General features: G+C 35.0%; 2 protein-coding genes across 5 annotated transcripts in view; both read left to right on the top strand.

Annotated features, from left to right (window-relative positions):
- The first annotated feature begins 1691 nt into the window (after positions 1 to 1691).
- Positions 1692 to 3032, top strand: LOC148601292 (14-3-3-like protein 1). The gene has a single exon (XM_088555401.1). The coding sequence runs from the start codon at positions 1805 to 1807 to the stop codon at positions 2549 to 2551; it is 747 nt and encodes a 248-aa protein (XP_088411527.1). The 5' UTR covers positions 1692 to 1804; the 3' UTR covers positions 2552 to 3032.
- Positions 3033 to 11426: 8394 nt separating this feature from the next.
- LOC148601290 (multifunctional protein CAD-like) overlaps positions 11427 to 14987 on the top strand; it is a 73026-nt gene continuing 69465 nt past the window's right edge. For 3 of the 4 annotated variants that reach the window (XR_015917286.1, XM_088556272.1, XM_088556270.1), the window contains exons 1-2: positions 11652 to 11741; positions 11877 to 12010. Coding sequence is in view for 3 of the 4 variants with exons in the window: in XM_088556272.1 (XP_088412398.1) it covers positions 11905 to 12010 (106 nt within the window). In the remaining variant the exon portion in view is untranslated. Of the gene's footprint in view, positions 11506 to 11651; positions 11742 to 11876; positions 12011 to 14987 lie in introns of those variants that run through there. The other variant, XM_088556271.1, reaches the window with a different exon arrangement.

Genomic DNA, 14987 nt, shown 5'->3' with positions numbered 1-14987 from the left:
TAAAGATTCCACATATTTATTTTTGTTATTAAGTTAAGTTATAGGTCTATATGATGACTGCTGTTGGAAGATAATCCACATTGAAAATCCAACAGGTTCTATTGTATTTTAGCGTCACTTACAGAGTTATGTCTCTTAATTTTGAATTATATATACAGTACATTCTATATCATTTTTATCTCCTAAGAACAAGGGTTATATGAAAAGCCACATGTAAATTTCTGTTTACTATAACATTTTAAACAAAATATGAAAATGAAAATATGAAAGCTTTCCCCAAACAGCATTCCTACATTCGGCCAACGTTGGTTCAACGGAGTCATTTACGTTGGGCCAACGTAGGGTTATCAATTTTGCCCAGCGTTGTAAATGCAAAGAAGCCAAGTTGGCCCAACGGAGGCAAACAATAACTGAGACAACGTTTGCCCAAAGCAATGCCAACATTGACCCAAATAAATGCCCAATGTTGGCCCAACATAAGCCAAACGTTAACCCAACCATGTGCAATGTTGGGCCAATGTGGAACCTTTTTATCAGTGATATGAAAGTATTTATAATTTCAAAACGTCGTGTTTAACCTTTGGCTTGTCTAGTAGAAACCATCTTATTAAATATAAATCAAGAAGAAATACTTCCATAACCACCAACTTCTATATTGTAAAGAATTCATATAATAAACTGAGCGCTTACACTGAGGGAGTACATAGCAACAGCCCCCTGCGACATAACTAGGAAACTAAATATAAAATTCTGTTCTAATACCATATTTTTTTTTTCAATTTTCATGGCAACTTTCTTAACTGAATTTTCATAATTAATGTCAATATTCTGCGAATTAAATTTCCACTGATGTGAATGCTGATGGGTGCATGTAACAACTGATCATTCCAAACAAGTTTTGGTGGATCTACCAACCCCATGGAAGTGAGTGAAAATACAGTCTCTTTGTCAGAGGAACATTCCAATAATGCACAGATATGTTAATTTATGCATCATTGGAATTTTCCAATATATATGGTAATTGGGGGTACCGCTGAGATATGTACCATTTTCCAGCTTGCAAATGCTATGCTGTGCGATTACTGGTAAGTGGGGAAAACAAGCATAATTTATATTAGACATATTTTAAAGGAACAGAACAAGTTAAATTAGCTTTTGATAAATGATGCAAACCAAGTGAAAATGTTGGTATCAATTAAAATCATTGCTATCGCATATAAAATGGTAAAATTAACATCCATTCTGAATTCTGTCAGATATCAGGTGCGGGTCCAGGTGACGGCATAAAACTATCGTTATATATGATCTGCTAAAATTGGTAATTTATCATATTCATTTATTCCGCATCATAATTTGATTTCATTTTATACTGATTCTCGTAATTACGCCTCCACCCTTTCCATAAAATCCTGGATCCACTCATAGATATCATTAGATAAGGGTCTATATCAACAGTTGTCATAAAATGTTTAGGAAAGTCAGTGTGGTAGCAGGAAACGTAAACTATAATGTATATTTATTGCCAATCTTCTGAATAGACAATTTTTACAAACATTCAACGGAGAGTTTGTATGGGAGATAAACGTAATAGTTTCAAGTTAAAAACTTTTGAAATGAATCATGTTGTCGTGAAATCTCCTTTTTGTTCATTTATGGAAAGTCAAGGTACGTCATCAATGATATCACGTGACCTTAATAACCCTTTCGCCATCTTGAATTACAGTCGCCATTTTTCTCTATTTCATCAACATCGGCTCGTTGCCGTGGCGTTTATTTAGTGATTTGAAGTGATCGAGGCCACGAAATGGAAGGTAGTAGTCGGGAGGAACTTGTACAATGGGCAAAGATTGCCGAACAGGCTGAGAGATTCGACGATATGGCAGAAGCAATGAAGAAAGTGACACTAATGTTAGAGTCAGAAGAAAAGAAAGAATTGTCGGTGGAGGAAAGGAATTTGTTGTCTGTTGCATACAAAAATGTGGTAGGTGCCAGAAGATCGTCATGGAGAATGGTGTCTCTCATCGAAAACAAAGCAGATGCTAACCAAACTAGGCACAGTTTAGCCCAAAAATTCAGAGTTAACATTGAACAAGAACTTGACAAAATTTGTGACGAGGTCCTCACCCTTCTGAATGATCATCTTACGAAAAATGTTACCTCAGATGAAAGCATGGTGTTTTATAAGAAAATGAAAGGAGATTACCATCGTTATAAAGCTGAATATTCACCAGAAGAAAAGCGTAAAATTATTGTAGAAGATTCTCAAAAAGCTTACATGGAAGCAATGGATCTGGCCAAAGAAAAAATGCCTCCAACTCATCCCAGTCGCTTAGGTCTTGCTTTAAATTTCTCTGTATTTTATTATGAGATTTTAAATACACCAGAAAGGGCATGCCATCTAGCAAAAGAGGCATTTGATGCTGCAATAGCTGAATTAGACAATTTGGATCAAGAATCCTACAAAGACAGTACCCTTATCATGCAGCTATTACGTGACAACTTAACATTGTGGACATCCGACACTCAACAAGAAAATGAAGGAGATAATTAAATATCACATTAATAGGACTACATAACAAATTTGACAGTGCTGCTCAACTGATTTCTGAACTCTTGATTCATGAAGCAAGCTATTAGTCGAATGTGTCGAAATTCTTCACCTTTGAAAGTACACTCTGCATAAAGTGAACCGTGTACCAGTGCTAAAATATACTAGTTGAACCAAAACTAACTGCCGTTTCATGTTTGGTGGTAGATAGAGAAATGTGCAGCAAGGCATGCCTTCAAATTTTTAAATCCAATTCATAAGTGTCGTCATAACTGTTTAATTTATACACACATATCCTAAGACAGCGTCTCTCGGAAAGTTGAATTTTGTAGATTTCATATTTTATGGCAGTTTTTTGTATTGTTAGGTGACTTTCTTATTTACGCCTTTTATGTATCTTTATTACAATAGTTATTAGCTTTGGTCAGTCATGAAAGCAATTTTTTTTTTGTTATATGAAAATAAATTTATACCTGCCACTCAATATACTTTTTTAGTGATAAGTTTTTTTTTAACTTGGACATATGACATTATCGGATTCTTTCACATGTTTTTTTTTTTTAAATACTAGAGGATTCACTAGATGTTTCACTCACTTCCTATTGCACTTATTTTTATTCTTAAAAAAATCTGTCAACCTAGTATTTAAAAAAGTGGCCTTGTACATTGTAGGATGAATTGGTACAATAAGGTCTGATGTCATCCATTTGTAATAGGTGATTAACTTTACTATGTCCAACACATGCAATCAAGTTATGACCTGGCATATGAGTAACGAATGAGTCAGATATCGACTTGTAAAGTATTCATTGTTATGAAATAATTTCAAACTTTCAGAATTGCTAGGTTTATAAAAAAAAGCTTTGTTTTTTATCTTGAACCTAGTTAGGTGTTTAAACTTGAAATTTCTAAAGTCATTGTCATGTATGTGATTGTATTTTGAGAAATATTTAAAAGTGAAATGAAAACCATTTGCCAGTTGGGTACATTACCTTGACCTGAGAGTAGTTTTATTCTCATACCTGCAGCAAAATTAAATACAAATTAAGGAGGTAGACATACGTGTAGGGCAAGGGACGTAACTCATGGAATCCGTGATATGTTTGTATTATATTCACAGTGGTTGAAAATTTTTTTGGGAAGACCCGAGCCCTGGACTTTTCCATCTTTTGTACACTAAGCCCGAACAATGTTGTGTCAAGTCCCAATCGATATAAATGCAATTTTGTTGTCTGATATTCTTGTGTATAATTCTGTGTTTGTAGGGAAGAAGACACAGTGTCAATTGATTCTGTCTCCAGTACTAATGCCTTGTCATCAGCTTTCCATTACTGCAGTTTTTTAACCGTGAAATCATAATTCAGCAACGATATTTTCCTCAAAAGTTTATCAACAAAATTTGATCTTTATCATTCCAGTGCTTGATTAATAAAATTTGTAGTAGGTCAAAAAATGCATCTGATCAAGCGCAGGTGTGATTTAGACTTGAGAATGACTAATCAATGGATCAATCTAGAGAATACCCATTCTAAAATAAAGTTACAACTATTTATAGGTCAGGGAATATATAGAGAAACATGGTCCAAATAATGACAACAAAATCTTTCAAAAAATAGTTGTTTATTTTTTTAGATATGCCATGCCCAACAGACTTATTTCATTGAAAAACGGCTAGTCCTGGGCGTCGGGCTTTAGGAATTTTCAATCCCTGATTCAATTTCACCAAAGGCTCTAAAGCATTTGTTTGAAGCAGAATAAAATGAATCCAAGTTCATAAGATGCTTACATAAGATTGATGTGAAATGCTGCATACAAACGTTCGAATGCTTTTTAAGAGTTGTGTTCCTTACCCTAGGTCTACCTCCTTAAAGCTGGTTGGCTAAATAGCAGGAAATACATCGAAATATAGATTTGTTTATTGGAAGTGTTGATCTTGAAATTTTAAGAATTATGATTTTTGAACGAAGTTTTCCATCTTTTGACATTTCTTGTAGCATTACACCTGGACTTTTTAATAGTGGTCTAACTTGCAGATGTACATGTAAGGGAAATTTTCTTCGATCAATCATCCATTCAAATGTACTTATAATTTCAAAATGTTATTAGTCAAATTAGAGAGATTATTTCTTGTTAAATTTTAAAGAGGACACATGAAATCAGTCCTGTAAGGTCAAACAAGGTTTTTGATATTAGTGTCAACAATTTGCATGAGGAACAAAATGCCTAAGTACAATGTATGCTTGGCTATAACAAGTGAACTCTTGAACTGCAGGAATCTTAAAAGAGTAATTATTGAGAGTTCATTGAATGTGGTATTATTTTTACAATGATAAAAAACAAGCTAGTGTATTTAAAAGTACGAAAGGTAGAGCACTTGGTGTCCATTGCTGTTACCAATTTCTCAAAACTACTCCTTTGACACTACCAATTGGAACCAAACTTGCTATGAATGTTCCTTATGGTATCCTGAATAGAACAGATGTGGGGAATTTTGGTCCATTGAAAAAAAATGGAACACGGGTCAGACAGTAGTTTTTCACATGCATGTACATATGTATATCTCCAAAACCGTTAGGTTGACCCAAAATTCTGACATGATATTAAAGTGTTCAGCAATAATGATATCTGTTTGTAAAAATTTCGTTTTAATCTGTAAAGCCATTTTGTTATTTCTTTCAAAAATCTTCTCTAACATTACCAGACCAATTGGAACCAAATTTGTTATGAATTTGCTTTAGAGTATTTTTCATAGAACTAAAGTAGGGATTTTTGATACATGGAAAACATGGCTGCTGTTGCTAAAATAGAACAAAGGGGTCAGTCAGAAGTTTTATTCATATATTTGCATAACCGTTAGGTTTAGCCAAATTTTTTCAATTGCTGAAACGATCCTGATTATAAGGCCTACAAAAGTCTCCAAGCGACCAAAGTTGTCAGACTACTTGTAAGAGTTATTGCTCTTGAAAGATGAAAAATGACGTTTTTACGGTTTTCAGCCAATATATTGAAAATTACGATAGAAAGAAATTAACTAAAATTTTCTGGTTTCAGGGCAAAACTTGTGATTATAGTGAATGTGAATCTCTATGAACCTGTACGACTAGGTCTCATACCACGAAATGAATGACCCTTTACTTCAAGGAATGAAAATCAAGAAACGGCCCAAAATGAGCATTTCCTTCAACCTGGTAGGGATTGCTATCGTATTTCTAAATACATACAAATATTAACGTTTTTTTTTACCAATTTCAAAAAAGTCAGAATCTTGCCAAACATTGAAGATATTTAAAATCAAAGTACTGTATCAAGTTAAAATACCGTGTTCATATTTGTCATAACGGTACAGGGTCGACCTCTGCGTCCTGAAAAGCATTTTATTCCTGTTGTAATTGACTATTGTACCACAAAATAACTTTTGAGGGATCGTGACTTCGTGTCGCCCGTAAACAGTTTGCTTTAGTGTAATGACTTGAATTTAAAACTCGTGTACATGCATCTTGGTGGTTCCATAGTTTTCAGGGAAAAGGAAAAAAAACGTACATTGGCTTCCAAACAATAGTGTCTGTGAACGTGCAGGGGATGTGCAAGTATGAAATAGTACCATTTTCTTCTTGTGGTTTTGCGGGCTATCTGGTAGGACTTCGGGGCTAAAAGCACATACTCATTTTGATAAATTTTAAGTAGGTTTCAATGATTGACGTGTTCTTGTCCCTTTAGTGGGAAGTAGGGACCAATGTGTGGATTTTCTCAAAAAATACTTTTTATTTGTGTACTTCAAAACTTTGAATGCCTCGAACATGCACTTTCATATTCAGAAACTTATGCCGTTTTGGACTTATTATAGTTGCAATGCAAGCTGTATCAAGCTTCAGTTTGCAGTGTCTTTCAATTTAATTAACAGCCGAACTCGCAGCAGTCGCGACATGACAGAAAACCCGGAGCTGCGACAACGGCTCTTAATTGGGTCGAGTGTCTTTAATTGCCCAATTTAAAATAAATCTAAAAATACATTGTAGACTCACGGTGTCAAGCTGAGAAATAATAGTAATGTTTAACACGTTTTGATGAGGAAAACGGTGTACAATTAGTCAATGACATTCAGACGAGGAAGGAAGCATCGTGCCAAACAAGGTCATAAGCAGTGACTAAATGAAATAATTACTGTACGTGAGAGATTGAATGTCTGCATTAATTGTTTATTAAGCATGTGCACGAAGAAAGTGGCGGATCCAGAGTTTTAGGTAAGGGGGAGGGGCGAAACAAATTTCTTGACAGGATCACGAAGTGAATGTTTTTCATGATTTAACACACAATTTTTTTCGGGGGGGGGGGCAGGATCCGCCACTGGTCGGACTCGACCGCCTATAGTGATCATTTAGCATAATCCGATCTAAGGGGGCCCCTTATCAATTTGCAAAAATGAGCCTCCCTAACCTATGCATCACTGTTGCATTTGTACATTTATATTATTAATTCCCGCTTCCGGCCCGTAAAATTCGGGAAAAAAATTTACACCAAGATCTTTCTTGTGTGAATTCAGTCCATTCTTTTAATACTATGTACAGTGCATTCCAGTGGTCCACCACTCGTTGGGAGAAGCTTAATTTTTTCCTGTTAGTCCGACAGGGTTTTTAATACTTGTCGCTCTTTTCAGTATAATTTCTATTGATGTTGCCTTTCTTTTGTTTGCAACAGACCAGTCTACCATACTCCATGCAGATGTGGTCTAACCAAACTCCTTTACAATAAGTTTCAATTGACATTGTAGAAACAGTTCCTTATCGATGACATGATGTGTAGAAGAAGAAAACTTCCATTGTCCACATGCATGGGCACGTGAGGGCATGATACATTACACATACTAAAGTTATATCATTACATTAAATTTAATTTGCAGATTTTAAGCACATAACAAAGATATACAATTTATCACATAGTATAATACAGTATGAAATTGTGGGATGTCAGTTACAAAAGAGATGGGGCATGCAGAAAAAAATAAATGTTTTAACCACAGCTAGCTATTTCAGTTATTAAAATAATCAAAGTAAACATTGCTATTTTAAAGTTGCAGTGGATTTCTGGGATCAAATTGCTATATCCTTATGTCTGGAGCAGAAGGTTTGTTGGGGTTTAACGTCCGAGCAGCAATATTTTAGCTATATTAAGACGATGAACGTGAAATTGATGATATAATGAACATGAAATGATACTGAAATGAAAAAGGGATGGGACACAAGGACAATGGGGTCGATAAATTTTGATTGCCACTGGAAATAGGGAGAGGTGGGTAGGGTCGGGCATTTTAGCCTCCTGTAGCGGAGCCCTATGGTTCCTACTTCGGGAGAATACCACAGTAGGGTTCTTTAACGTGCGAGGAACGTGGCATCTTTCACAACACGGTGCACCACTATGGTTTGCGGTCAGGTTTTCCGTATTGTAGCCTGACAACCCCAGCATGTAACACGCCAGGGGTACCCCATTCAACCACCTGGGGCACACATCCCAGTTGCTCTATGGGCAAAGCGCCCTAGCCCCCGGCTAGGGTTCTGAGCACTATTTAGGCGCCTTTTACGACAAGCTTAACGCTGCTGCAGGCCTATTCTTTTAACACCCGGACCTGCACGGGGCAGGGAAGGAGAAGCTTTTTGGTTAATTCAGCTGATCATGATGAGGACACAAATGGACAATGCTTTAAATAACAAATAGAAACTTTGCCTAAATAAAAAAAAAATAAAATTATGAGTTCATTGAGTGACCACCTCTGTGTAATTTCTTGTTCAGAGTTCCAAGACCAGAAACTCCATCCTTATGTCCTATCAGATTATTTCGCTATCAGGTAACCTAACTGTTAATGACACCAATGGACGATGCTCTATGGCTACCACCACAAAAAATTGACATCACATGGTGATACACATAATATTGAGTATTTTTACAGTTAGATTAAAGATGCGGAATTATACCTTGTACATATCTTTTTCTGTAGTCCTCAAGTGATTTGCAAGGCAAAATAATTTGTTTTTCATCATCTACATCATCAGAGTTGCACCAGAGGCATGTCCTGCATGCAGTGCCGAGGAATAACCTAATAACGACATTGTTCAATTCTAAGTTCTAATGTGCAGGTATACGTAATCTTATTAAATTTTTCCAGTGCTCAGGAGACTGTAAAAGCATTAAATAATTTTCAACCCCGAAATTACTTTTAAAGGTTACATAGATGTATCATTTTCCATCCGTAATTCTGCCAGCTTTTTGCATAATACTGGCATCAACACTTTTATACAAAAAAGAAAAAAATCTATAAGAACTTTTTAAGTCATTAAGTAGCTGTCTTTGTGAGAATCATGCAAATTCTGAAAAATGTGATACACCCAAAAAAAAGGCTAAATATTTTTATTTTTGTAATTAAGTTGTTTTATGGGTCTTTATTATGAAATGTGTAATTATTCATTCAAATCAGCCTGCTCTTAGGAGATAATCAACATTGAATATACAATAGATTCTATTGTATTTGAGTGTCATTTACAGAGTTATCTCCCTTACTTTCGAATTCTACAGTGCATTCTATGCATTTTTTTTATCTCCAATGAGCACGGGTTATATGAAAAACCAAATGTTAATTTCTGTTTACTAAAGCATTTTAAACAAGATATCAAAAATAAAAATATGTAGGCTTTCCAACCATGTATCACATTTTGCATGATTCTTAGCTGGAGTGCTACTTAAGTTCTTTTTTAGAGTCGTCACATTCTGAGACGTTTTTATAATATTGATTTATTGTGACATGCATCATCAATTTGATCCTCTATCCTACATAATAACACCCAGATGAACTGTCCCGTACTACCATACATCGTGTACCAAGTTAGTGCCCTAGATTAATCCTACGAGGAGGAATGACCCGGTCAGCAAAAGCTATATTTTTACATAGCCTAGTGGCCGAGTGGTCTAGTGCGCTGGACTTTATGCTGGCGGTGTTGCCATATATGTCACAGCGGCACGAGTTCGAGTCTTGCGGAGGGAACGACCAAAAATTTACATCGCAAATTTGAGTCCTAACATCGTTGGGAATTTTTCAGACCCTTCTATAAGTTTACGTTATCTTCCCTGTATCAATTTGATCCGATGGAGCAGTGTAGCGGATAGAGTCGTCACATTCTGAGACGATATATATAAAATATGTCAAAGTACAAAGGAAAACATCCTAATTCTAGGAGTGTAGCAAGATTTGTTACTCTTTTACTCGCCCCAACTAATATTTTACAAGATTTAACATACAGCTTCTAAGCAGGTAATTTAGGAAAAGATTGCTCGATGGTTGTGTTATCTTCTGTCAAATTCTTCTTGAATGGATTAAAATATCCTTTTACTGAAATGAATAATACATGTATATTAAAAAGTCCAAGTTTTAGGCTTGCTTTGTTGACTTGTTTGTTTATCTGATTTTGGAAGTTGAGTTTGTCATCTACAATAATTCCTAAATCTTGTTTCTTGCATTATTCTATGGAATTTTCTTCCATTTTATAATTATAACCAGTACCTGTACGAAGATGAAGGTGCTTACATTTTGACTTATTAATTTTTAGCAACCATGTTTCTGACCAGTCCATCAGTGCATCAATATTATCTCTCTGAAGACTGTCATTCTTAAATCGCTTTATTTACTGTTGCAAATACATGTAGTTTGGAGTCACATGATCTGCAAATATTTGACTATATTTTCTATAGCATCTCGAAGGTCATTTATATACATAGTGAACATTATAGATTAAATAACACTACCCTACGGGATACCACTCGTAACTTCAGTCCACGCTGAGCTTTGACCGTTTAACAATAATCGCTGTTTCCTTTCTTTCAATAATCTTCTGTTGGGCCTTCTATCCATGCACGGAGTATTCCACTTATACCATAAGGCTGTAATTCATGTGTTAGCCGCTTATGTGGAACCGTGTCACGGAAGCTTTCTGGAAGTCTAGGAAAAGTCTTAGTCCTCAGTTCATCTTTCAATCACTTCAATAAATTTTGTTGCGCATAAACGGTCCTTTCTCAATATTTGTTTCCATGTTCTATTCTCGGTTCCGTTAAGAGTTTAGACGTTTGTCGTAAATTCACGGGCCTGTGATTAAAAAAATAAATGTTTCCGTAAATAAATTGTGTCGTGATAAACTTCACATGCCATCCACAACCATTATCAAGCAGGAATAATAATAGCGTTGATGAGTCGTCCATGTGATATCTGATAGGGTAGTCAAGGACGTTATATAAAACCTCCCAGTCAAGTGTTAATGAAAATCACTGTTCGGGTTTATATTTAGAAAGAGTGATTTCAGCTAGGCAATTATTTGCTCATTTCCCCAATTTTTTCCCTCAATTAAATAAAAAGTTCACCAAATTTTCCAACAACAAAGAGAATAGTTTCAACTCCTAGACCCGTCGCTGCTCTATTTGTAAGTACTGCGAAAATACGGGAAAAGTTTCCCGCCTTTTTTAAACCCGTAAAATGTCTTAAGGTATCAGACCCATAAATGGCCCAAAAACAACCAGCGAAAAAATTTGGTTTTTTATCAGTAATTATAAGCAGAGGTGTCAAGTGGTTCTTACTATAAAATAAAAATCCGTAAAATGTTCAAGGTATTAGCACAGGGCTTGGTTATACACCCCCATTTTTTGCTATATTTTGGGGGTTAGGGGGTACAAGAAGTGTTCAAATGACAGTAACGACTGTAATATAATATACTACTATATACCTCAAGAGGAACCATAAAGATGTTCTTATCAATTAAAACTGATAAAATTCTCATAGCTATAGGTTGTTCTATTTTTACACATGTATGGTTGTTACTAAAAATAGAAATAGAAGAAAAGGCTAAATAGGCACAACCTCAGAAATTAAGGAGTCCAGAAATACAACACTCGTTACACTTTGGAAAAGGAAACATGTCAGTGGTGTAAGTTTAAGCTGAATTCTAAAAAACATAAAAAATAAGTATATAACAAATAAAATAAAATAAAATGAAATAAAAACAAACGAACAAACAAAGAAACAAACAATAATGTAAAAAAACATGCGCAGATTATTCACTGTTTCTGTTGTAGTTATGTCCCTTTTCCCATGATTTAGTGGAATGGCGGGTCACTGAACTGACTTGAACTATAAATTGTTTACTAAATCTTTTAGTCGAAGGTGATTTGAAATTAGGTTTTGCGTGTATGCAAAAGAAAACTTTGACCTGTACAATATTGCTACATTTTTCAAAATTTCATGACAAATACGCCCAGTTAGTAAAAAACCAAACCAAACGTTGTCTATTTTTTTCAGTTGCAAAACAACAACACGTGGTTTATGAATGGGTTCAACTGAATCGACAATGAAAGGACGCCTAATACTTGAGGATGGATTTGAAGTGGAAGGAATCCACTTTGGAGCTAATGCTAGTGTACCAGGAGAAGTTGGTAAACACCTTACTTTAGAATGTCACTTAAAAGGGGAAATAGATTATTCAATAATTGAATGTCTGTCTGATGAATTAATGTATTTAGCAGGAGTGGTTGTCATGAGTGAAGAAATTGGAGATAGTGTTAATTTTATTTTCATCATGTTCATCATAAAATTCATATGTAGGTTGCATTTAGTCTTCATCAATAAATTGTAAATAGTCTTTTCAACTCCTGTCATGCCTGTAATAACTTAGCATATTAAAAGAGGGGGTGATTAATTGTTACTGTTAGTTCAAATGATAAGAAATAATGGTAGTTTATTAATTGCTAGAGTAAGCATAAAGAAGAGAATTAAATATGTGTGTGTAAGCAACTGAAACAGCACACAGATTAATACCAGAGCTTGTGAAAAAAGTTGGTCCTGTTGGTCATCACTGAGACAATTTCAGCATTTTTTGTTCACGATTGGTATTATTTCTGGACATTATATAGGGCTGATAGAATTGAAATATATCAGTTTCTGGGAGCTCTGCAATACAGGGAAACAAAAGATAGATTACAAAAAGACTATAAAAGAGACCGATAAAACATTAATTGACAATATCTAGAAAGTATTATCTTTTATATAACAAAGGACCCATGTACTGAATCAATTTATATTGATCATTTGAATGTTTAGACCTCAAATAATTGTCAAATTGCTAAAAATGGATCAAAACACAAAATTTGTAATGCATCATAGCATGCAGTGCACCAGTTTATGAAATATTCAGGTGTGATGTTGGTTTACATGGAACACATTGATGAATTAACACAAAACATTCAACATACTGCATCATTGAACTACAAACTACTAATTGGCCTTTCCCAGTTTCTAAATTTTCTAGTCAAAATTCAATTTAAAGATATACAAGTCGAAACTGTCTGTCAAATTATTCAAATCATTCAAATCATTCAAACTTAAGCCACATTCATTGAAATGAAGCATGTCTTTGGACACATGTTCCTCTCATCTAGCTATATAGCTCAAGTCCTACAAGTTATCGCATATACACCTATGTGTCATGTAAAAGCGCTTAGTTTCTGGTCATCTGGTTACAGAGACACGTACAATAACATAAATGCCAAAGTCTTAGAATAAAATTTCAACAATTATGTCTGGTGCAAGAAACACTCGCTATACACAGTTAATGCCCTGGAGCACCAGGGTTCTCAATAACAGATTTCGTACGGGTCCTTGAATCCTTGAAAAGTCATGGAATTTCATTTTGGAAATTAAAGGCCTTGAAAAGTCGTGGAATCCTGTATTTTTGGCGGGGGGGCAAATCTAGAGTGCAGGAGATCGCATCTGGGCGGATTTTGATCACTTATTCCTTATGCAAATATTCCCATTTTTTGGAGCTCATTTTGCTCAGATTTGAAAATTTATGTGATTTTTTTCAGATTTGCTATTCCAGATTTGATTGTATGCGGGAGGGAAAGACACTCTTTATTTGGACCATAACTTCTTAATTTATTTTTCTCTCAGCTTCTTCTTTGAAAAATATATGAGGCCACCAGGCAAATTTTTTATAAATTAAGTGCCTTCTGCCTCACCATACAGACATTTCTGGGATAGCCCTTATAATTGTGTACACTGACTTATCTGCAACTTCATATTGTTTCTTTGTATGCACCTTTTAGTTCGTAGTCACCCTCTGCCTAATGCTAGCTGGCTTGTAGTGTTTATACACTTTCCTTTCAGTATTGCGTTAGGAAAAAAAAAGATCACGTCCATTACAAAAGCAACAAATTAAACACGATTAAAGTACTGCTGATAAGACTAAAAAAAAAAGAAATTATCAAGGAAACTAATCTGCAGTACAATAAACACCACGATCGAAGGTTTCTGACACAATCTTTTGTGTATGAAACATGAAATAACCAAACATTTTTTTTTTCAATTTAATTTTTTTTAGCAACAAAATAACCGGCGCCAATGTCAAAGTAGACAGTGAAATTGTTGGTCGCCGGCACTTATTGAGAACCCTGGAGCACCTACAGCTCTATCATTATAACACATATCCAAATAGTCCTCTGCCATTGTCTATTAGCAAAATTTAATTTTTGTCATCTCCGGGCTTCTGATTATGTCACATGTCAAATACACGATACGGTTGGTGATAAATCAGGATGGTTTCTGGGGTTGTGCTACCCTTTTGTTAAATGTTTAGCAAAAAAATGAGCGGCAAATAATAGCCTGGAGTACAACATTGTCAATAATAAAGCGCCCATCGCAATAACCTTGTACCCACTGATGTTCAAAGTTTATCTTGTATCCCTTGTGAAATGACAAGGATTTAGTACAGCCATTTTGTAGGCTGTCATTACCATATGAATCTTTCATTCTTTCTGTTATTGAAGCATGGAACAAACTTGACCCATCTGATCGCGATCTAGGCTCTCTTTCAAAATTCAAGGCAGCACTAAAAGGTAAATCCTCAAAAATAAGTACACCTTCATATCATTCTTATGGCCCTAGAAAGCTTAACATAATACTCTCGCAACTCCATTGTTCGGCGTTGTTTCTAAATGGAGGTCTTGCTAAAACTAACATAGTGTCTAGCCCAGCTTGTAATTGTGGTGCTAAAACTGAGGATGTAAATCATTTCTTCTTTGTCTGTCCTTTCTACAGTGATATCTGAATTGACTTTATTCATAAACTGAATTGGCTTCCTATGGAAATAGAAAGTAGTATTCACTTAAGTGGGCATCAAGATTTTACAAACGAAATGAATGTAGCAATCGTAGAAGTTAAAACATTTATTAAGAAATCGAAGTTTGACTAATTTGTGTACTATCTCATTTGTTCTAGTTGAACAAATAAAATTGTTATAAACTAAACTAAACTAAACTAAACCTGGAGTAGGGAGTGTATTTCTTGCCTGGAAACTCTTTCTTTATACAAGTTTCTTGATCGGAACCACTGCCCCTTTTTGTAAGTATATGTATC

Source organism: Perna viridis, chromosome 12 (genome assembly GCF_037379345.1).
Source record: "Perna viridis isolate PV_CMFRI_1.1 ecotype Kerala chromosome 12, ASM3737934v1, whole genome shotgun sequence".
In the NCBI taxonomy this organism is placed as follows: Eukaryota; Metazoa; Mollusca; class Bivalvia; order Mytilida; family Mytilidae; genus Perna; species Perna viridis.
This window is presented reverse-complemented; position numbering and strand designations above follow the sequence as displayed.